Raw genomic sequence first — 22,877 nt, 5'->3', positions numbered from 1 at the left:
GTAAGGCGCAGAGAGTCCGGCTAGTTTCGAACTTGTTCCACGCAGAGGTTTAAGATCGAGGGCTTAACAAATCGAGTTTGGAAGATAATAAAGAAGGATGATCGTAGAAGCTTTCAGGGTGAGTGAAAATGCGAAAAATTTCGCAACAGGAAGTTCTCGATGAGCAAATATAGCGGTGGTGTGAGGCAGTCTGACTGTTCTTTGACCTCATTCACTTGAATAGAAGAAGTTCCGCTCTTAGGGCTGCGAGAGGTCAAGTTTCGGAACTGCAATCGAGAGGGCAAAAGTTTGCTTGATTAATGACTGCGTGAGAAACATCGAAATTTAACGATCCATACTTACGTTAAATTCTGATTTCTCGTTGGGCTGTTTTATTTGAACAATTTATTCGAATTAACGAAAGCTGTTCGATGAAAATCATTTCTTACTAGCAGATGTACAAAATTAGAGGTCTTGTTTGACGAATCATTGACTTAGTTTACTTGAAGCCAGATAAACTAGAGTTTAAATAATTAAATAAAGTTAGGTTGAATCGATGCCTGATGGTTTATTGATTTATTTTACTTAATTGCAGAGGGACTTTAGACGAGACCTGGTCAAAAAGTAATCTAATTAACGATTGGCGAGTATGATTTGTTAGCATAACTAATCTATAATAATGTATAATAACAAACAAGTTGTAATCGTTAATCACTAAGATTATTTTTCATCCAACTCTGCTTTAGTCTGGATTATTTCCATTTTATGTTGAATTGGACCCAGTGCCTGATCAGTGACTGACATATTCTAGTAAATAACAGAGAAGAGAGAGAGAGAGAGAGAGAGAGAGAGACATTATTTAAAAGAATATTGACACATAAATCGAAACCAACTCTTGACTTATTCTATAATACTTAACAATGGAGAAACTTACATTTCAATTATTATAATGGTGACTTGCAGGTCATTCAATTTGTCATGTTGCTTAACAGCTTTATGTTGCTTAACAGAAAAGAAGCTCGGGTCCAAACAATTTCGATATTAATTATTGTACGAAGAATTCTGTCATACGTTAACGCAGCACTATATTTTGCGCAAAAGTTTCACACTCGTCTTATTTTCCTTGTTCCAAGATATTCGGTGGAACGTACCGGAAAACTTGTCAAAGTGTTCCGTCCCGGGGAGCAACCACGGGAAAAATTGCACTCTCCCACTCCTCGCAATTAGTCTACTTTAATCAGCGTCCCCAATTTGTTTAATTAAACGAAACCGAGCGTCGTCTCCACACGGCCGACGTTCTGCCGACACGCTGCCACCGGGGGAATCCGTCCGATCGTTCCATCCCAGAAATCCAACAAAGTCTCTCGATCATTCAAACCAAGTTTCCTCAATTAACCCTCAATTCAATTACCCAGCCGACTATTCCACGGATCAACCAATAAAAACCGACCCTTTGCGTTCGCCCGGCATTCGCGATTTCGACGACTCGCTTGGAATCGAGCTAACCGCCGAGGTCCTTTATCCGACGCTGGGATAACGGCGGATTAGACTGTCGCAATCAGCTGTTGGCAAACTAATTCCACGTTTCCGAACAACAATTGCAATCAAGACGTTTCATTTTTGACGGTCAATCATCGGCGATAAAACTTCTTGCGCAATTTGAAAGGCCCCAGTATCGTGACGTACAAAGAATTGAATTAATCAAGTAAGCATTCGATGCATCGACATTTTATATTTCATTTTGGGCAGTCGATTTAACAAATTCATATAGTCCGAGAAAGTATGGATAGTAACAAAAACTGTACAAGGTGTCCAGAACAGATGAACAAATAAAGAAGGCTCTACTACTATTCCAAAAAAATGTAATAACTCTATCTAATTTTGTACATTTTCTTTATTGTTACAAATAGCGTCGTGTAACATTGTACAAGCAAAATTGTACAATTTTGGCCGGAGTTCAATACTTTTTGTTACTTCCTGCAAAATTTACGAGAACGTTACTTATTTTGCTTGACATGTGTTCCCAATATTTTACGATACAAAATTTTTCTAGATTCGATACGTTCGAAATTCGATATTTTTAACATCGAACATCCGTTGGCGATGCGAAATTACCAATTGGTGCGAGTCCGATAATAATTTCCATGGGAATTGTTGCCGTACAGAATGCGCGTTTTCCTGCGAATGAAAGAGGGGATAAGAAGAGGTACACGAGGAGTAAAGAGGTCGGAGTTTTCGAGGCCCATTTATAGCGGTAACGAGGCTCAAGATTTCAATTCCATTTCAGAACACATAATTATGCAACGGGGGGAGGCAGGGAGCCTCGGTTTCCTTCGAGCCGGCGATCTTAAGCCGCTTAGTTGCCTGTAAAATAGCGAGACTACGAAATACTCTGCTCTCTCCTCTCCCAGAGAGAGAGAGAGAGAGAGAGAGAGAGAGAGAGAGACTAAGCCGCGGGACAAAGAACGCGGGCACGGATTAAATACCGAGTGGAGCCGGGCCGAGCGAAGCCGAGTCGTACACCACGCCCCGAAAACGGTTTATTAAAACGAAAATAATTGCCGGATGACCGACAGAAGTGTTTCGCACGAGCCAGTCCGCATGGCGTTAATGCGCCGTTAATTTACGCGAGCCGCCATCCCCGCACTGGGGAAAAAGTTCCTCGAGGCGACTAAATGCCGCAGTCTTGGCTCCAAAGACCCTGGTCAACAGCTTGTTGCGCTGGAATAACCAGGATTGTTTGCTTGCGAAAGACCTGCCCGGACTTTCTTTCCAAAATTTCAGTTCGTTTAGGTTCCCGTTGACCACCGGCTCTATAATTTGTATTCATGGACTCTGGATCACAACAATTTGTTCTTAATAATTCTTTAAAGAGAGAGAGAGAGAGAGAGAGAGAGAGAGAGAGAGAAATTCCAAAACAGCACAAAACCATTAAAGTATAAATGTAAATTCTCTTTTTCCTCAAAAGAAATTATTAATGACAAATTGTTGTAAACCTAGAAAGCATGAACACAGATTACACACAGATCGTGAACTTTAACCTAAACGAACTTAATAATTCCGAAATAATACACAGCCATTAAAAAAGAACATAGAGAGAGAGAATTTTTTTAATGGCTGTGTATTATTTTGGAATTTTTAAGTTCGTTTAGATTAAAGTTCACGACCTGTACGTAATTTATGTTCATGCTTCCTAGGTTTACAACAATTTGTCATTAATAATTTCTCTTGGGGAAAAAGAGAATTTACATTTATTTTAATGGTTTTGTGCTGTTTCGGAATTTTTAGGTTCATTTAGGTCAGCGTTATCGATCTCCTGCTTAATTCATGCTCCTTAGGATTACAACAATAAGTTCTGAATCATTTCTTCGAGAAAGAGAGAATTAATATTTTTTGAAAATTGCCCTCTATTGTTTCAGAATATTCAAGTTCGTTTAGGTTAGCGTTAAGCGTGTTCGAGGAGTCACTGACTTTTTTTCTCCTTAATAACAGTTAAACGTATGGTTCTACAATCGTCAAATGTCTTGGTAACAGAGAATCTTGGCTTCGTAGAATTTTAATCTTACTTGGAGCTCATGTCCGACTGGTCACCAACCTATTCTACTTAGTGACAGAAAATCCTGACTCGGAACAGTATCTATCTTGCTTGGAAATCACGTCTGACCAGCCGCCGACCTATTCTACTTTATGGAGGAGAGAACCTAAAGGGGGGTTCAACGATTTTTAGATTTAGATACCCATGAGAAAAGTCAAAGGTGGCGGCTACGTAAATTATACTGTTCTATTAAATTGAATTATAAATCATTCCTCAATCTTTGCGCAACCATTGTACTTTAAACATCTATACAATATTCGCTATTATTTACTTAGCACACAGAGAGTAGCTCTCGTCACAATTAATTCCAATTCCAATTCCAATTCCAATTCTACTGGAATTAATGTTATGTTCACCTATTTTTGCATCGACGTTATTGAATTATTTCTCTCTTTTGAATACTCAGAAGTTTTTCCTTCTAGCATATAAGTTACAAAAACGAATCGACGCCGAGAGTCTCGCCAGAGTACCATTAGATAAACAATGATTTCATATGTATATAGAACAGAGTGCTCTTTGTCTTTAGGTGACGTTTTTGGTTTCGTCTTTGTGAATAGTCTTCAGTCTCCTGGAGCAATCAGGAGAGTAAAGACGGTCCTTCCTCGTACATCAAATTAATAAACTAAAAGGGATAAGTTTAATTCACTGCGTTTTACTTTTATTTAACTACCCATTTCCAATAGACGCACTTTATTTTTTGTATTCTTAGGTGGTTAAAAGTGACGTAATTACACTGTACATTTTTAAGCAAAATAACAATTTTTTACAGATTCAAAATAAAAATAATAGTCGAGTTGACAAGAATGAAAGTACTTTCAAATTCTTCATTAATGTTTTCTGCTTTTCGTCAGATGCACGCATTTATGTCACAACATTCATTAAAGGATATAGTTACATATACTACTGTGATCAAAAAGTAAGGTGAAATTGTCATTTAAAACTCCCGGACATTAGGAAGGCAGGCAATTGTTTTTTTCCTAGGTTGGTAGGACTGTCTATAACAATTGCCAAGCGTCTGTTTGTTAAAAGGTTTAATTATCTCCGAGTTACACGTGTTTTAGTAAACAACCAAAAGTGAATTTTTCGATTTTTACAATGGGTGATTTTGTTGAGCAAAGAACTTGCATCAAATTTTGTTTGCGGAACGAATATTCTTGTGCGGACACGTTGAAAATGTTGCGGAAGGCCTTTGGTGATCAAACTATGGCACAAAAAAACGTTTATAAGTGGTACAACGAGTTCAAAGCGGGCCGAGAACGCGTTGAAGACGAACCGCGCTCTGGACGACCATCAACGTCTACCGACGAGGGCCACGTCCAAAAAATCGAAGATTTGGTGCTTGAAAATCGTCGACTGACAATAAGAGACCTCGCTGATAGTGTTGGAATATCATTTGGTTCAGCCCAAACCATTTTGAAGGATGTTTTGTGTCTCAAACGCGTCAAGTCTCGATTGGTGCCATGTCATACTGCATTGGTTCTTCGCGACTTTTTTGCCAAAAACTCGACTCACATCGTTCCGCAACCACCGTATTCGCCTGATTTGGCTCCGTGCGACTTCTGGTTATTCAGCAAACTCAAAAAGCCAATGCGGGGACGCCGTTTTGACACGATTGAGGAGATAAAAACCGAATCTTGAAGGCTATACCGGAAAAAGACTATTCCGACTGTTTCGAGGACTGGAAAAAGCGTCGGAAACAGTGCGTTTTATCGGACGGGGATTACTTTGAAGGGGATGAAATTGATTTGGAAGAATAAATAAAGAATTTACATTTTATAAAACAAATTCACCTTACTTTTTGATCACAGTAGTATCATTTCGATTCATCCTACCGCTGCAAGCAATGTCTCGGTTTCTATCGATCGTAATCATTTCAAAGCTACATCGCGGAGTTGGACAAATTTCATTGGAAATAAAATACATAAGAAAACACAAATTAAATTAATATTTCTTATGCAAATAATAGAAACTCCAGCAATCTTCTTAATTTTACTCGATCACTTCTGCGGTCAATTTTATCCAGCAGCGCTTCCCGCTGTGTTAAATGATCGTCAACTCGGGCTACTCGTATAAAGATCGACCGATAAAACTACCAATCAACCCGGAACCACTGATTTCCAAAAAAAAAACGTCAAAATGGGTATTAACCTTGCAACGAGGGCAGCCATATAGAAGGCCGGCCGACCGTCGCTCGCCTCCGCAAAACGAACGAAAAACCCCGAAGCAATAAGTTGTTCTCGCGCGATACAGGTAGACCGCAATAACAGCGTTCCCGCAGAAGTTTACGAACTAAATGGAACACGATTCCCGCGGCCAGAGAGTTGAACCGCTTTCCCAAACAGGCTGCGAAAACGAGAGCGCGAACCAAAACGTTGAACGCGTCCGCGCGTTCTCCCCGTTAAAAATCCGGGAAATTGCGGGCTGGTATTTTTCGAGGAGGCGCATCGATGTACCGCGAATTCTGGTTGAAATTAATCCCGGTGCCGATCCCCGTAATCAGAGAAACAATTCGGAGGGCGGTAAGACACGCGTGGGCGGCGCGCGACGCTCGTCAGTTTCCTTCGGCGACATTAAGGGCCCCTCTAAATCATTGCGAGCGGTTTCGGTGCTGGCTGATTTGCATAGCCGCCATATGTGCCGGCACGCTTCCGCACGCGTTCGTGCACGCGTGCATGTGTGCGTCCGAATCGACCGGTTCCCCAGCGGAGCGCGCGCGTATTCGCCGCATGCGGAGATCCCGAGCGGAATGATTTGTTTTTCGACGGATCTGGGCCATCCGTGGCAGAACTATGCGCGCCGTTTCGTCCTGGCCGTATCAATTTTGTTCGGTAATTGTTACATTGAATTACGAGACGTTAACGAACCGCCGCCGCGCCGGTAACCGGTACGGGCTCGCCGTTAATTGTTTCGGGAAGACTAGCGATCGGCCCAGGCCGCGGCGCCCAGCTAAATGATAAATTCCGTTTCGCCGAATCGCTCGTGGGAAACGCCACCGTTCGAAAGTTTATTAGGCCACGTGTGTTTGTCGAGACGCTAGTTAACTGCTTTTGTTGGTAGTATTAATTGCAGCGGAGTTCGAGACGAACGGGCTGCTGCGAGTTCAGCTTTTGTTGCGCAACCAGCTTATCCGGCGATTCGGAAATTTTCGACGAAAGGCGGACGCAAGCGGGAACATCGTTTCTTTGATCCTCGACGAAGATACTTTATCCTTTATTTGCTTGTTTTAGAATAATATCTTTTATTTCTTTTGTTAGAATTTTTATGTCTTGTATCTGTTTCTTCAAGTTGTATCTTTTATTTGTTCTATTATATAGAATTTTTATGTCTTTTATTCGCTTTGTTAGAATTCTTATGTCTTCTATTTGTTTGTTATAGCAATAGTTTTTGTTTGTTTGTTAGAACAATATCCTTTATTTGCTTATTAAAATGATAACTTTTATTTGTTTGTTAAAGAGAGAGAGAGAGAGAGAGAGAGAGAGAGAGAGAGAGAGAGGGATTAATAGTCTTTATTTGCTTGTTAGAATAATATGTTTTATTTCTTTTGTTAGAATTTTTATGTCTTGTATTTGTTTCTTCAAGTTATATCTTTTATTTGTTCTATTATATAGAATTTTTATGTCTTTTATTTGCTTTGTTAGAATTCTTATGTCTTCTATTTGTTTGTTACAGCAATAGTTTTTGTTTGTTTGTTAGAATAATATCCTTTATTTGCTTATTAAAATGATAACTTTTATTTGTTTGTTAGAGAGAGAGAGAGAGAGAGAGAGGCAGAGAGAGAGAGAGAGAGAGAGAGAGAGATTAATAGTCTTTATTTGCTTGTTAGAATAACGTCTCTTATTTGTTCTGTTGGAATTTTAATGTTCTTATTTGCTTCGTTAACTCGTGAATTTCTTGCAGATTGTAAGATGGCAAGATTAGGGTAGTTCTGTAGACATGTGTCTAAGAAAAATGCCTAACATACCGATCCCGAATGCATCGGATGGACCTTGCACGCCAGACTGCATCGTCTCGACTGGAAATGCTTCGGTTTTCGGACCACCGGATGATCCACGTGGCACACGCGTACAATTCCTCGCGATCCGGTCGCATTTCGTCTATGCGATCCCCTAATCGCCACAATGCATTGTCGAGATTTATGGAAAAACACAAGTTTGTAGATTTGAATTCGAAAGAAGTCGGCTATACTGAACATGTCCACTAAATTAAGCTTGAAGAAGCCTAAGAATAGTAGAAAATGTTCCCTAGCCAAAATTTTGTAAATACTAAATTTTGTAATTTTGTAAGTACATTTTGTAATTCTATAAATACTGCATTTTGTAATTCTATAAATACTGCATTTTGTAACTTTGTAAATACATTTTGTAATTCTATAAATACTGAATTTTTGTAACTTTGTAAATATTTTATTTTGTAATTTCATAATTGCTAAATTTCGTAATCTCGTAAATCGCAGTGAAAAGAAAAGCAAGATTTCCGAATTACATCGGAACGCGAGAGTTCTGACGATAGCATTAGCGATTGGAACAAAACATTTGAAACGACACTATGAATTCGTTTTCTACATAGTAATGCAACGTAACGCAAAAAGTCGAGGATTACATTGACGTAATAAGATAAGAGACAATATAAAATTCTTCGCACTATTCGAACATAATGAAGTATAGTGTATTGAACATTGATCTAACAAACACTCTTTCTAATATTTAATTACGTAGCCTTCTGCCGAAATTATTACTTATTTATTTTAACTCCAACAAGAGAATGAATTTCCATTTCCGCCAGATTCAGCAACGTCTAAACGATTATGTATAAAAAAGATGATTATGATAAAATGATTATGCATGGAATTAAGGTCGTCAAAATGACCGGTTCCGAAGATTTCACCTAAAAATGATCGAAAGTCTTTCTTTCGCAAGAATCAATCGAGCAAAGTTCTCCGTTTCTACAGCAGAAACGTCGAAGCACCTAAATAAATCCAGTCTGGGGATTCTCGCAAAGCAACCGAGGCCAGTCGCTTTCAGTGTTTACCAGGCCTAGCACCTATAACAGCCTAGCTGCCTAATAGCGCGCAACGCTAAGTCATTGGATAATTATGATCGACGCGGATCGAAACGCACGATGCTTCGGCAACGGAGCGGTCAAACGCGACGATCGGTTCGGTTCGGCCGAGACGGCTATTTAACTCGGCAAACACGCGGCCGTTCGGTCGGGTACAAGGCACGGGTCGTTGCCTGTCGGCATTGAATTCCGGCATGTGTCAGACGGTGGCTACCCTCTCGCTCGTCGATGCTCCGTGGTCGTCGGGCCGGCGAGCGTCGCGCAACGTCTGCTGGATTAGCCGCGGCAGTTTACGGCCGTTAAGACCATTACACACCGATCTGCCGTGGCCGAAGCATATGGACGCGCGAGGCGAGACCGACTGTCAGACCGATCGTAACTTACACCGGGACTTGAGACACCGGATTACGCCTGTAACGCCTACAGACGCAGTCCAACGGCGCCGAGATTGCCACTGCTCCCATTCCTCGTCGGACGACCGTACCCGGGGCGCACTTCGATTCAGCCAAGTGACGCAAAATTTCACATGTTCCGTGCCGTAAGAACAGGAAAGATAAGATTCATTGCAACAGTTTCTCTTTTTCACGACACTGTTGCATCTCAAACATTTGTACTAATTACATTGTAATTCAGTGACGTAATTCAATTACGTTGTGTTTCAATTACACTAACGATGGAAATAATTAGTAATTGAATTAACTAAAAGATTTGAATTATATAATTGAATTACAGTGTGTGTGTGTGTGTGTGTGTGTGTGTGTGTGTGTGTGTGTGTGTGTGTGTGTGTGTGTGTGTGTGTAATAGTTGAATCACAATGTAATTGAAATACAATTTAATGAAATTGCAATATAAATGAAAAACAAATAACGAAGATACAATGCAATTCAAGTACGTAATTGAATTACAATGTAATTCAGTGACGTAATTGGATTGCATTGTAATTCAGTGATGTAATTGGATTGCATTGTAATTCAATTATCAACTTGAGTACATTGTACTTCAATTCATTGCGATTCAATTACGTACTTGAATTGCATTGTATCTTCGTTATTTGTTTTTCATTTATATTGCAATTCCATTAAATTGTATTTCAATTACATTGTGATTCAACTACACATTGTAATTCAATTATATAATTCAAACCTTTTAGTTAATTCAATTACTAATTATTTTCATCGTTAGTGTAATTGAAACACAACGTAATTGGCATACAGTATAACTAAAATACAATGTAATTAAGATAGAATATAATTAAAATACAATGTAATTGAAATACAATAGGATTGAAATGCAATTTAATTGAAATACGATATAATTAAAATACAATGTAATTGAAATACAATGTATTATATTTGAAATGAAAATTCTCTTCAATGCAAAATAAAAATTCTCTGCATTGTTTGCAAGATAGAAAACCTCGATTGACATTTCTTCTTGACTTTAATTACTTCGTTGCATTGAAACGAATGCAACGTAATTTAGAAATTCTTCCAACAGTTTCACCGTTTTGTATTCGATCTACTTATTTTCGTCATAAATGCATAAAATCCACCAACAAAGAAAGAAAGAACGTTCTATTTAGCTTCTATTTTTTGCAATCGATGCAGACAAGTCTTATTTTGCATAAAAGTTCGTAGTCTACTGATTACAAAGTGATATTATGGAAACTGATTGCACGGACGCTGCTTTTCCGTCGATAAGAACACCGTAAATGAAAAGACCGAAATAAAAGCAGAGTGCCACGCTCGGTCGGTCCAAAACCATAAACGGGATTCTTTAGATTCAGAGTCCCGAAGTCAGCCAGCAAGTGGTTAATTCGAAGTTCCCGAAATTCCCCAGCGTAGAGGTCATAAAATCAGAGGCAACGCGAGGAAAATTTGGTTCGCGAGCGGTTCTCTTGACTCGCCTCACGGAATTCGTTTCTCGAACGGACCAAGGAGCGCCCGGGATCCGTGTGCAAGACGTGTTCTCGCGGCTCGGAGAATTCGGAATCGGAGCGCTGTAAATTGAAAGCGAAATCGACGGCGGACTGGAACGCGCTACTATTTGGTCTTCGAGCGGATTTGATAAAATCTGAGTCAGCGCGGAGCGCGGATAACGCCCCGGCGAAATTTCCCGCGACTCCTTTCGACACGAGTTTCTTCGTCTCGCTGATTTTTCTATTCGCCGCCGCAATATTCGTAATCGATGGACCACGAAATGCGGTGGAATGAATCTTTTTGAACATAGCCGCGATCTTTCCATCTCGACGCGGACCTGTGGAAAACGTTCTAAATATCTGTATAACTCTGGATACAAACAGAATTCGGGTGATTGATCTGTACTCTTTGCGTTCTATCTGAAATATTCTACGTACAATGGTCAACCTTAGAAAGTTCTAGAGAATTTTTATTAAAATTGTTATATTAAATGTTTCGCGTAAAATGTTTTATATAAAATGTTCTACATAAAATGAACAACATACAGGGTGTGCCAAAAATATCTCGCGATCCGGAAACGGCGGGTTCCTCGGATCATTTGAACCAACTTTTTCCTTTACAAAAATTTTCTCCGAGGCACCGTTAACGAGTTATTAACGAAAAACAGTGACCAAAGAGAGGCGAGCTCGGCTGGCGCAAGGCGATCGAGCCAACGGCGCCAGCGGTCGAGCGGTCGAATCCCAGCTCAGCTGGCGTGAGTCGGCCGAGCCAACGGCGCCAGCGGTTGAGCGGTCGAATCCCAGCTCAGCTGACGCGAGGCGGCCGAGCCAGCGGCGCCAGCGGTCGAGGCGGTCGAATCCCAGCTCAGCTGGCGCGAGGCGACCGAGTCACTGAGCGGAACTGAGCTTCGTGCGCTGATTGGCTGCGCCGCATCGATTCTTATTGGTCACTGTTTTTCGTTAATAACTCGTTAACGGTGCCTCGAAGAAAATTTTTATAAAGGAAAAAGTTGCTTCAAATGATCTGAGGAACCCGCCACTTTCGGATTGCGAGACATTTTTGGGACACCCTGTATAATGTGATAATTAGGATGCAGATCTTATGCATCTGTAAAACGATTTGTTGAACAAATTATGTCCTATCTCAGACGAGAGTTAAGAAACAGTTGTCATTGCCCATGACAACGAGCCGAGGGAATTGCGGCGAACAGCAGTCGCAAGTATCGGCAGCCAGGTCAATTGAGTATTCTCCGAAAATCGCGGCCAAAAATTTAGCTCCGCAACGAGCATCATCGCAGTCCAGCAAAATCACGACACGATCCGTGGCCTCCAATTAAATTTCTTGCGGAATCATCGGCTATGCCGGTCCGCAACGAATTGAATTAATCGACGTCGGTTTTTCCGGCGCGAAAACGATATTTCACGATGCCGAACGCACGCTGAGCTTAAATCGTCCAAAATCCGCGGGCTAAAATCGAATGTTCAAATTCGATCGAAATCAATGTAATTTGGCGCACGCGTTCCCAGCTATACGTACTAAATTATGTTTATGAAATCAATTTTCAGCCGTCCGATTACATCCGAGTGTTTTCGTAGAAATTTCGTTAATCCGCGAACGACAGCGTTGCGGGAACGATGATGGACAGTTTCGAGCGAAACGTTTCATTAGTCGGTTAAGGCGAATGGTTAAGAGTCGGTTTTCTTGAGGCCGGCCGCCGAGAATCTACCCTCTGGTTATCTCCACCCCAGCAATTCACTCCGCCCGGTGCGGCCCGACAGGTACAAGCATCTCGATGCTCGAAGATTGTAACAACTTCCGCCGCCGCGAGGAACCGAAAGAATTCTATTTCTTTGGCAGAACTGTGCCGGAGTGGAAATGACAGCCGCCGCGACTATTTTCATGCAAAATGCATGAAATGCATCCTCCCTTCTCCCGGCCCGCCGATGCCACGATTCCGTGCTATTTCGTCTTGCTCGGTCGGCGGCGTTCATTTCGTTTGCCGATTCTGTTCTCAACGTTTGCTTCGTTTACGGAAAAATTGCTCGGAAGTGAGACTTTTCACACGATTTTTAACCTTCGTCCCCAACGAACTGGAGGTTTTATTTGAGGCGCTTCTTACCAGACAAACATCTCCGTCGTGACGACCACTTGGTATTCCACAAACACTTGCTTTTGCATATCTAGATCTTCGTTGTTGTGTCATAAAATGCAAACGTGGAATTTTTATGACGCGTGTTTATGGCGTCTTCGTAACTAAAACAGCTTTCGGATCGAAGAAAATATTGGACGGATTTGTGTGTAATTTTAGAATATCGATTAGCAAATTTGAAGATAATGACAAAAAATGACAAAAAGATGTAATCACGTTTTTCTTGTGAAGGATCATAAAAAATTAGTGCAGAAATTAGGAAAGATGCAGTCAGATATATAATAATAATAATCAAGAAACTCGGACAAGACACAAGCAAAATAATAATGAAACAGAGCATTAAGGGAATAGAATAATAAAGAAACAGAACATTAAAGAAACAGAATAATATAAAAGCAGAACAATAAAGAGATAGAATATTATAGAATATTTTAAGAAACAGAATAATAGAGAAGCAGATTAATGAAGAGCCAGAGCATTGAAGAAACAAAATGACAAAAAATGCAGAATAATGAAGGGTCAGAACTTCTTATTCAAGAATAGAATAATTAAGAAAGAAGTTCTGACCCTTCATTATTCTGCATTTTTTGTCATTTTGTTTCTTCAATGCTCTGGTTCTTCATTAATCCGCTTCCCTATTATTCTGATTCTTCAATATTCTATAATATTCTATCTCTTTATTGTTCTGCTTTTATATTATTCTGTTTCTTTAACCCTAGAAAGATAACCATATGACAACGTACGTAAAAGATAACCATACGCTTCAGAGGCGCATGCTTTTCTAAGGCGTCAATTTTATACTAACAATGGATATTTATTTAAGTTAATCTAGTCATTTTAAAGGTTTGGCATTATTGTAAAAATAAAATGCATTTATATTATATTTTTTTATATTTTAAGTAATTTTAAACTTAAATCACTAGACCTCTATGAAAAATTAACAAAAATCAACAGTCTTCGCAGGCGCCTCTGCGACGTAGGTTATCTTTCTCGGGTTAATGTGCCGTTTCTTATTCTTATTCTTATTCAAGAATAGAATAATTAAGAAACAGGGAATTGAGGAAACAGAATAACAGAACGACAGGAAAACAGAATGAAAATGGAAGAGATTGATAAAAACGCAAAACAATCGAGCAACAGAATAGTAAAGGAAAACAGAACAATATAAAAGCAGAATAATGAAGAGACAGAACATTAAAGAAACAGAAGAATAAAGAGACAGGGCATTGAAGAAACAGAATTATAAAGAGACGGAACATTGAAGAAACAGAATAATAAAAAGGTAGAATAATAAAGGGACAGAACGATCGAGTAACAGAACCGTAAAGAAACAGGACATTGGAGAAACAGAACTAACGAAAACAGAAACGACAAACAAAGGTAACGATGGAACAAAGTAACGAGAAATTAGATCGATTAGAGAAACTGGATGATAAAAGCGATACTCGATCCCGTGTTACCGGCGCAGTGACGTTTAAAAAACAGCTGGCAGAAGGTCCGTCGAAACGGGTTGACGGTTTTTAACCGGATACCGTCGCTCTCGCGAATAAAAAACACGCTCTCGCCTGGTAAACGTATAACGTCGGACTTAAACCGACTAAAATAAATATAATCCTTGTGTCCGTATTTCGCAACGGCGGACACGAATCGATCTCGAAATAAACACAGCGACAGGTACTCACATTTGATGTCGAGATTCAGGGGATTGCTCTCTCCGTCGCCTTCCTGATTGCTGCCAATGCAAGTGTAGATACCGGCTCGGCTGCGATTCACGCTTTGCAACACCAGGCTTTGGTTGCTGATTATCGTGCCGGTCGCTGGATTATGATATAATGGATTTCCCTGTGAAGGTAACGTCAAAAAAAAAGATATATATATATATATATACATGTACATAGATCGGACTGTTCGCAAAACAAACAACCCAGGAGTCGGAGCTGGATACGAACGGTTCTCGTTTTGTCATAAACGGACTGCGGATTTCATGCGTTTATCAGAGAAACGAATGAACGAAACGCATGGCAGATGAAACGTCAGAAACATTTAACGTTACCGACATGCTATTCGCGACTTACTAAAATTAGTAACGGATGAAATAATTTTCTGCTTAATTCCAACTTCTTGCCATTGGTGTAAGGAATTTTTATTTTGCACGAAGATCCGCAGTCTAGATACAGTATTATTAGCACTGCGGATCTTTATGCGAATTCTCATTTTCATACGTCATTTTACAATAACTGAATGAAAGCAATGTTGTCTTCGTTCACTAATAAATTACTCATTGCAAGAATAAAATAAAAATGCTAAAATAAATGCATAAATATCCGCTGTCTAATTATTAATTATAATGTAGCGTATGTTGGATCACGAAGGTAATTCGTTGCTGTTGACTTGTTGTTCGTTGTAAATAACTATGCTCGTTATGAGGAAATAGTAACATTTTGTGTTTCGACGAGCGTACTCGTCAAAGACAGCAAACTGGTTGAGTCAAGTAAACACGTGAATGTTAGGAATAAAATTAAAAGTAAACATTTCATAACAACCTCAATTCAATAATGTAACAGACGCACATATACTTTCCCAAAAAGATTGCAACGACTAACTGGTTGAAGTATCCTTTAATTATTATTTATACATTTCGTACCTTACCAACAAATTTTCGTCACAATCTCTACAATTGATTGGCAAATTAAGAAGTCACAAAGCAACCTCGTAGAGGGTTGTTTCCACCCCGAAGAATGAGAACCAAATCGATTAATCTAATTCCATTCCAGCACAGATTCTCTTAAAGAAACAACCGCAAATTCTTCGACGCGGTGAATGTGCACAGTCACTTTCATTTACAATTGCAAGATCTCCTGGAGACAGACAGGGTAGCGGGGGTGCGCGCCGGTGTTGCAAATGGCAGCGGATATTGCAGATTTAACGCGCGACATCGGAGAGGACAGTCAGGCGCGCATTTTTCTCCGCAATAACATAACGGGTAGGGAAAAAATTCGCGGTAAAAGGGCGCCGGGGGGAGGGGTGGGCTGCAGAAAAAAAGCGCGGCGAGGGGGAAGGGGGATGAAAGGTTCCCGACAGTTTTTCAATTTCTCAACGCGCCGCGACAATGTCCACCGTTTTCTTCTTTTTCGAGTGTTGGAAAGCTCCTTTGAATTTCCTCGAAACACACTGGTCCGGAGCGAGGAGGGGAGGGGGGAGGGTCCCGGAAATTCTCAGTCCTTCACCACCCTCTTCTCGCCGTCCGACCCACCGAATCAAACGAAGAATCGACAAAGACTCGCGTCTCGGACGTTTCCGCAACTACAATGACGTTATGATCCGAGACGGGCAAAGAAATATTTATGAAACTCGAGTAATATACCGGCACAAAGATCGGCGTCTGCATTCGTATTAAATAAATCCCCTTCCGCCTTATGGTGTGGAGATCGTAATGGTTATGCGTGAATGTATTTTCCATTGAAGTTCTCGCGCCGGGTGAAAGATGCTGAACAACTTTGGAGTCGTTCGTCCGAGCTTCGTCCGAGACTCTGTCGTGCAATAAGGAACAGCTTTTGATCCGAATCGTCGGGACCGAACAGTTCTTGCTTTATTAATGGGATAAGTGTTTTTTGAGAGCTTTATTAAGCCTTCGTTGGTGACATGGATTTTACGAAGACCGTGAATAGACTGCTGATCCTTGTGCAAGATAAAAATTGTCTACACGAATTGTAACAAACTGAAGCGAAATAGTTGTTTCATTTCTTTCTTAATATGCCCAATGAATTGCAATTAAAGTAACAGCATTCTTAACGTAATCTTTCGTAATCTTCCCACTGGTTTGTGTTCCACCTACACATTTTTCTCATAGCTCCATAAAATCCGCAAGCTGACTCTAAACAAAAGGGGTCGCGTCAACGACCCTGGTAAAAATAAACCCCGGAAATGCACGGTGGGAATGTACATCAAAATAACTAGACATTCGTGATTTATAATTACAGTAATTTCTCCCTAATTCGCGCACAGATTGCGCACAAATCTGGGAAATTTAGGAAGAGGAGATACGATATTATTCGAGCCGACTCATTTTTACAGTTATCGATTGTCAACAATTATAAAAACGAGACGCAAGACTCGAATAATCGTATCTCCTCTTCCTAAATTGTCCATTCTTGTGCGCGATCTGAACGCGAATTAGGGAGAAATTACTGTGTATAAGTGTTAGTACTAAAGATGGAACGCATTTATACTAAAAATAGATCAATTAAATGCGCAAGAATGAAGCCATCAGCGAACTTTACGAATATTACGTTAGGTTCTTTAAAATTCATTAGAATTAATAAAAGAAGGAATAACATTGTTATTTATAGTTCCTGTTTCTCAAAATTCGTACAGAAAATTTTTATTTCGCACAATCATCCGCAGTCTACTAATAACCTATCACGTTGTTCGTAATCAATAATTGATCGTCGATGTACTCAATAGGAAAAAAAGGACAGCTTTCGTTTACGAATGAATTACGGATATTTTCCTGCGGTTTTGGAGAACGCATTTGAGACAGCAATGCGAAATAATAACTCTATTAATTCTGCTTGAAACGTGTGTCTGTGAACTGTGAAATTCTGCATCTGCCTGTGAACGCTGCAAATGCTGCACGAATGTTGCAGCGTAATTATATTCGGTTCGCGGACACTGTGCGGTTGCGTGCGACATGCATTTGTAAAATGGAACGAAATGAAAACTGCGTCGAACTCTGGCTTCAACTTCGCCGGAGAATTGATCGGGAAAACAAATGTCTATTTTTAGGACTACTACTTTACAGTACGCGGCGAAAAAGGAAATTATTCGTACAACAAAACTTTCATGGATGTGACAAACTAATTAGTGTACTCAATGTCATCATAAAACGTTGAGGTACCCTGATGTAAATGACTAAAAGAAAAATTCGTTAATTGCTATCTTGTTTTGTTCCAATAGTTTAAGTTCAAATATATATGTTTATTCATAACAGATATATTGAATAAATAAATAAATAAAAATGTCTCTTCACAATCGGAATAATCGTTAATGAAAGAATTAGTGATCCGTCCGTTTTACGGGTTCCGTAAATCTAGTAGTAAAATAGCTTCGAGTGCAAAGGATTCATTTCTGTCGCGTTTTGCTCGAATTGCGTGGATTGAGCAAGCAGGTGTTCGATTATTGGATCGCGGACCTTTACGCAAAATCTCATTTTCACACATTTTACAAAAACTAACGTTCAGAAGAAGTTTTCTTCGTCCACTAAAAGATTATGAATTGTAAAAGAGAAATAAATAATAATGTTATCAGATCTTGTTAATTTACAAATTTTCTTGCATTTGAGATCGCACCAATATTTACCACGGAACCGACCTGTATCGCTTTATTAGCATCAAACGGATTAATAATGTACGATCCGGCTCCCACCGACGCAACTAATCATTAAATAAATCCAGCAGCGAGATTGTCAGCTGGCAAACGAGCCGATGGCTGGATCTTCTCATTAACCGCGGATACACATTTTCCCCGGGCTCTAATCGCGCTTTGCCAGCTTCCCTGTAATCGTATTAACACCGCTTCGTCTCCGTCTTAAGGCTGACAGAGGACGACGATGCCACGAAGCCTGCTTGACAATCAATCGGTCGTCGAATTTCCTTTCTGTAATTGCGTACGTCGCACAGTGTGGCGGATAAGAAAATTTATTTCCAAAATGTCATATTTGCTTCCGTCGAATAGGTGTAACTAACGTTCTTCCGACATAAGAACGACGGAACTTAGTCACACAAATAATTGAAAAGAAATGGCAAAGGGATATGACGATTTTTCATAGTTACGCTTATTAACAGTTTTTTTTAAAAATATAAATAAATTTGATAAGAGATCGAAATTATTTTGCAACACGATATGACAATTTGTAACAGTTTTTTTTCAACATAAATGAATTTGACGACGTTAAAATTATTCTGCAACGTGATATGATAATTTCTGTAATATTAAAATTAAATATAAACGAATTTGATAATATTCAAATTAATTTGAAACGTTATATGACAATTTTTCACAGCCACATTTTTAACGGTTCTTTAAATATAAACGAATTTAATAATATTCAAACTACTTTGAAACGTGATACGACAATTCTGAGCGGTGCCTCAGAGTCGCCATTCGACTGCAAATTTTCAACTGGATCGATATTATTTTTAGCTATTCAATTAGCGTTGAAAACAACGGCACGGAATGAACGATTTCGAGCAGTTATTCCTTATTTCGATTCCAAACGTCGCGAATCGCAAAGGGCTGGATCGCCGATAAGTTGGCCGTCGGGAAGGCGCGGCGATCCTTATCCGTATCGTGGAAGTTTAAACGTCGGCCGTGGTCCGGTGCTTAGGGTTACGTCAACAGTTTCGAAATTCACCGATAAATTTCTTATTGACGGTAACCGGCAGCTATTAGTTCAAAGAACGCTTACGCGCCGGTTCCCGGTCGGCCGGTATCAGCATGTAAATTTTAAACGGAAAGTTCGCGTCACAGGTGCACAAGCCCGTCTCCCCTTATCTCGTCTCCCGATTAAGCTTCAGCCCGACCCGACCCGACCCGAACCCGAACCCGAACCCGGACCGGCTCTAATTTATCGATTCCCGAACTGCGTCACAGATTCGTTAGCCCGGCTCGTGGCGAACGCTCTCCGTTCTACGCGTCCTCTCTCCTCTATACCACCCCCATATCCACTCGCAAACCCGTTCATAGAGGTGAAACGACGCAAGTCACGTTTTCAAAAAGTTTGCCGTTGTATCGATAGTCGGAACATCCATCGAGCCTGCCTGTGTCTCCATGAAACCACTTCGCAATTTAAACACGTTAATTGTCGAAAATCCACCCCTAGAGGATTAAAATCTATCACGGTGTGGATGGTGCTTTAACTTCTTTGCATTGTAAAGAATCTAGAAAAATTCCGTTGATTTCGAATAAACTACAATAAAACTGTATATTGAAGAGTGATCAAAAATTGGTATTATAGGATAGTGCAGTCGATTATATTGTGGTGCGACCAATTACCTTTGGTTAAATTGTCTTTAGTATAAATAGACTTTGTATTTATCGAATAAGACATATTACAATTTTTTGTCCAAGAGCAAACGAAACGAAAGAGGAAACAAATTTAATACGTCTTATTCGATGAATATAGAGCATGTCAATTTTTTCCCTAAAATACTTTTGTTTAACCAAACGCAGCGCATGTGATTTTCATTATTTTTGTTTAGTAAGGATAGCATTTTTATATTATGTCGCGTTATAGGTCAGAACACCCTCTTAACTCTTTGAGGTTAGGTGGGTTAAAAACGATCCCAGCTTTTGCTTTAGCTTTTCACGCATGGTGGGATATATTTGAATTCACCTGGAAAAGTTGAAGTTACTCGTGTGGTTATACAGTTTAATATTTTAATTAGTTGGCAATGCTACGAACGTGCCAGAACGTATTAATAAGTTATTGACACTGTTGTGGAAGGGTGACTTTTCAAAATTTTCTTTGAAATCATCTGCCTCAAAGAGTTATCACTAAACCTACCGTGCCCCAAAAGTAACTAACCGATGTTGTTTTATACCGATGAGAAGGCTGTATTTATTTAAAACTTTCGCAATTTTTATTATAATGCATGCTTGAATAAAGAAATTGGTTCAATCGTTCCTTAGGAAATAATCTTCACAATTTCAACAATTTGAAACCGAAACACGCGAGTCCAGTCTTTTGACCAGCGGTGGTAGGTAGGTAGGTGGTAGGTTTAAGTTGGTTCAATCGTTCCTTAGGAAATAATCTTCACAATTTCAACAATTTGAAACCGAAACACGCGAGACCAGTCTTTTGACCAGCGGTGGTAGGTAGGTAGGTGGTAGGTTTAGGCGTTAAGGGGTTACGGAGATGATAATTAGATGGTCCGTTTTATTAGGTCGAGTCGTAAATAACTTCCGATGCAGATAGGTAGCATCTATTGTTCGTAACTACCCACTTTGAGTCACCGGGACAGACGAGATTTTGTTTTCGCCAAACAAATAAGGGTTCGAAATAAAGAAAATAAAAAAAGCAAAAATAAATGAAAGAAAACAGAAAATAAAATAAATGTCTGATAAGAAAACGGAAGTTATTTACGACACGACCTAGTAGATGTAACACCTTGTACACTCGAGACAGGAATATCAACTCACATTGTGCCGCCAGGAGACTTTGTAGACCCACGGATTGGACCTGATGTTGCACTCGAAGTAGACGTCGATACCCTCGCGGATCGCGCTCAGGTTCAAATTGCTGCCGAGCTCCAGCGTAACCACCGGCTCATCTGAAAGTTCAACGGTTTAGGTTCACGGTAAACGGGGAAGAATCGGTCACGATGTTTTACTGGCGTTAGCCGGTGAGGCGAATTCAAGGGACGACGACGACGACGACAACGACGATGTCGACAACGGTGCAGGCGACGACGTTCCGCGTTTTCGACGTGGCGCGCCAACGAGCCGCAAGAAAGCGGAGAGTTATCGCGCGTAGGATGCCGGGCAACCGGTCATATGGAAATGATTTGTGCGCAGGGTGGAATTTTCGGCGGCCGTTAGGGGATGCGTGTTTAGAAGCGATTTTCTGCATTTCGGAGCCTGCCCCAGGGAATTCGGGACCGCCGCCGTGCCCGAACTTCTAGCCTAAGTGACCTTTCGTCCTCCCATTGTGTACCTAACTATAATTTATGATCTACGATTAGATTGCTTTCGCGATACCCGAGGCGAAGTATTATTTATTGAGGTATTATATCGTCTTGGCAGATGTAGAAGAGAGATTTTTCACTAGTCTTCGAAATTCATTTTTATCGTAATATTATAATCATTATTAATATTCAGTCAAAGTTGGACAATATTAATATTTAATATTAATATGTATTAATGTTAAATATTAATATTGTCCGACTATGTCTAGACTATAATTTTTTCAAGCAGTTTACAATAAAATATATTGCAATTATTAATTACAATATTAATATCAATATAATAATAATTATATAATAATAATAATAATCATAATTATAAAATATAACAATAATAATAATATTAATTATTAATTATAATAACTAATAATTGTAATATATTTTATTGTAGACAGCTCGAAAAAATTATAGTGTATAGACAAATTTTGGATTAAAATTGGCCAATTTTGACCAACGATAACTCCGCGAAAATTTATCGTAGGACGATGACCTAGAGTAGTACTAGTACTAGTACTAGTACTAGTACTAGTACTGTAGAGTATAAATAAGTAATAAATACTAACACAAACAGTATAATATACTATATATGTTAATATTTATATATAATATTTATATGTAAATATTTATATATAAATAATGTACCAATTACAGCAATGTCAAAAATGAAAGAACAGCACAAGTAAAAGCCTTCTCTTATTCGTAGGCTTATTTTTGTAATATCCCGAAACCGAAACATCTGTTATCTAAAAATTTCATTCAAGATCTCGACAAAATGATAATGTATCTAAATAATACAATTATTAGATAATAGAACGTTCGGATAGCAGAATATTGTGAACGTAAATGTTCGAATATCAATGAAATATCAATAAAATATTGAATAGAAATATTAAAGTGTTAAAAAAGATATGAACAATAAATCCAGCTCGATAATCTCCCAAAAGACGGATCGAAATCTGTCGAACCTATGAACTCGAAAACATCCCCACCTCGTCCCGCAACTCGAAACATCCCCAATGAACGAAAAGACCGTAAATATCGTACAGCGCGGATGTAAATAATTCCGGATAATCGGCGATCCAGCGTTTGTTTCGCGAACGTAGCAATAAGGGCTCGGGATTGCAGCACGGTGAATCCCGGCGATTATATGTTTATAGAATAAACATCGTTTATGTAGCAAACAGCCGTGTTCGTATCCAGCGTTTTCAGCACAAACAAATTAAATTCCCACTAGCAGCCGATAGAATACTGCCCTGCCGGGGCCGGGCAACAACAAAATCAATTTTCCCCGGTTAATCCTCCTTGGTCGGTGGCCTCGGGCAGTCTGCCGGGGATCAGAAAGCTAAACCAAACCGGACCAACGTTTCCTGCTTAATCACACGGCCGCATCCCGGTCGAACACGCTGCCTCCAAGAATCGAATGCCACGGACCCGAT

The 22,877-nt window shown here is 39.7% G+C and overlaps 1 protein-coding gene across 5 annotated transcripts in view; it reads right to left on the bottom strand.

Annotated features, from left to right (window-relative positions):
• LOC117225885 (protein turtle homolog B) overlaps positions 1 to 22,877 on the bottom strand; it is a 763,215-nt gene that overhangs the window by 78,617 nt on the left and 661,721 nt on the right. For all 5 annotated transcript variants that reach the window (XM_076523091.1, XM_076523090.1, XM_076523093.1 and 2 more), the window contains 2 exons: positions 20,900 to 21,030; positions 14,383 to 14,542 (listed from right to left, as the gene is read on the bottom strand). In XM_076523091.1, coding sequence (XP_076379206.1) covers positions 14,383 to 14,542; positions 20,900 to 21,030 — 291 coding nt within the window. The remainder of the gene's footprint in view (positions 1 to 14,382; positions 14,543 to 20,899; positions 21,031 to 22,877) is intronic.

This window comes from Megalopta genalis, chromosome 6 (genome assembly GCF_051020955.1).
Source record: "Megalopta genalis isolate 19385.01 chromosome 6, iyMegGena1_principal, whole genome shotgun sequence".
Taxonomy (NCBI): domain Eukaryota; kingdom Metazoa; phylum Arthropoda; class Insecta; order Hymenoptera; family Halictidae; genus Megalopta; species Megalopta genalis.
Note: the sequence above shows the minus strand (reverse complement) of the source record. Positions and strands in the feature narration are given on the sequence as shown.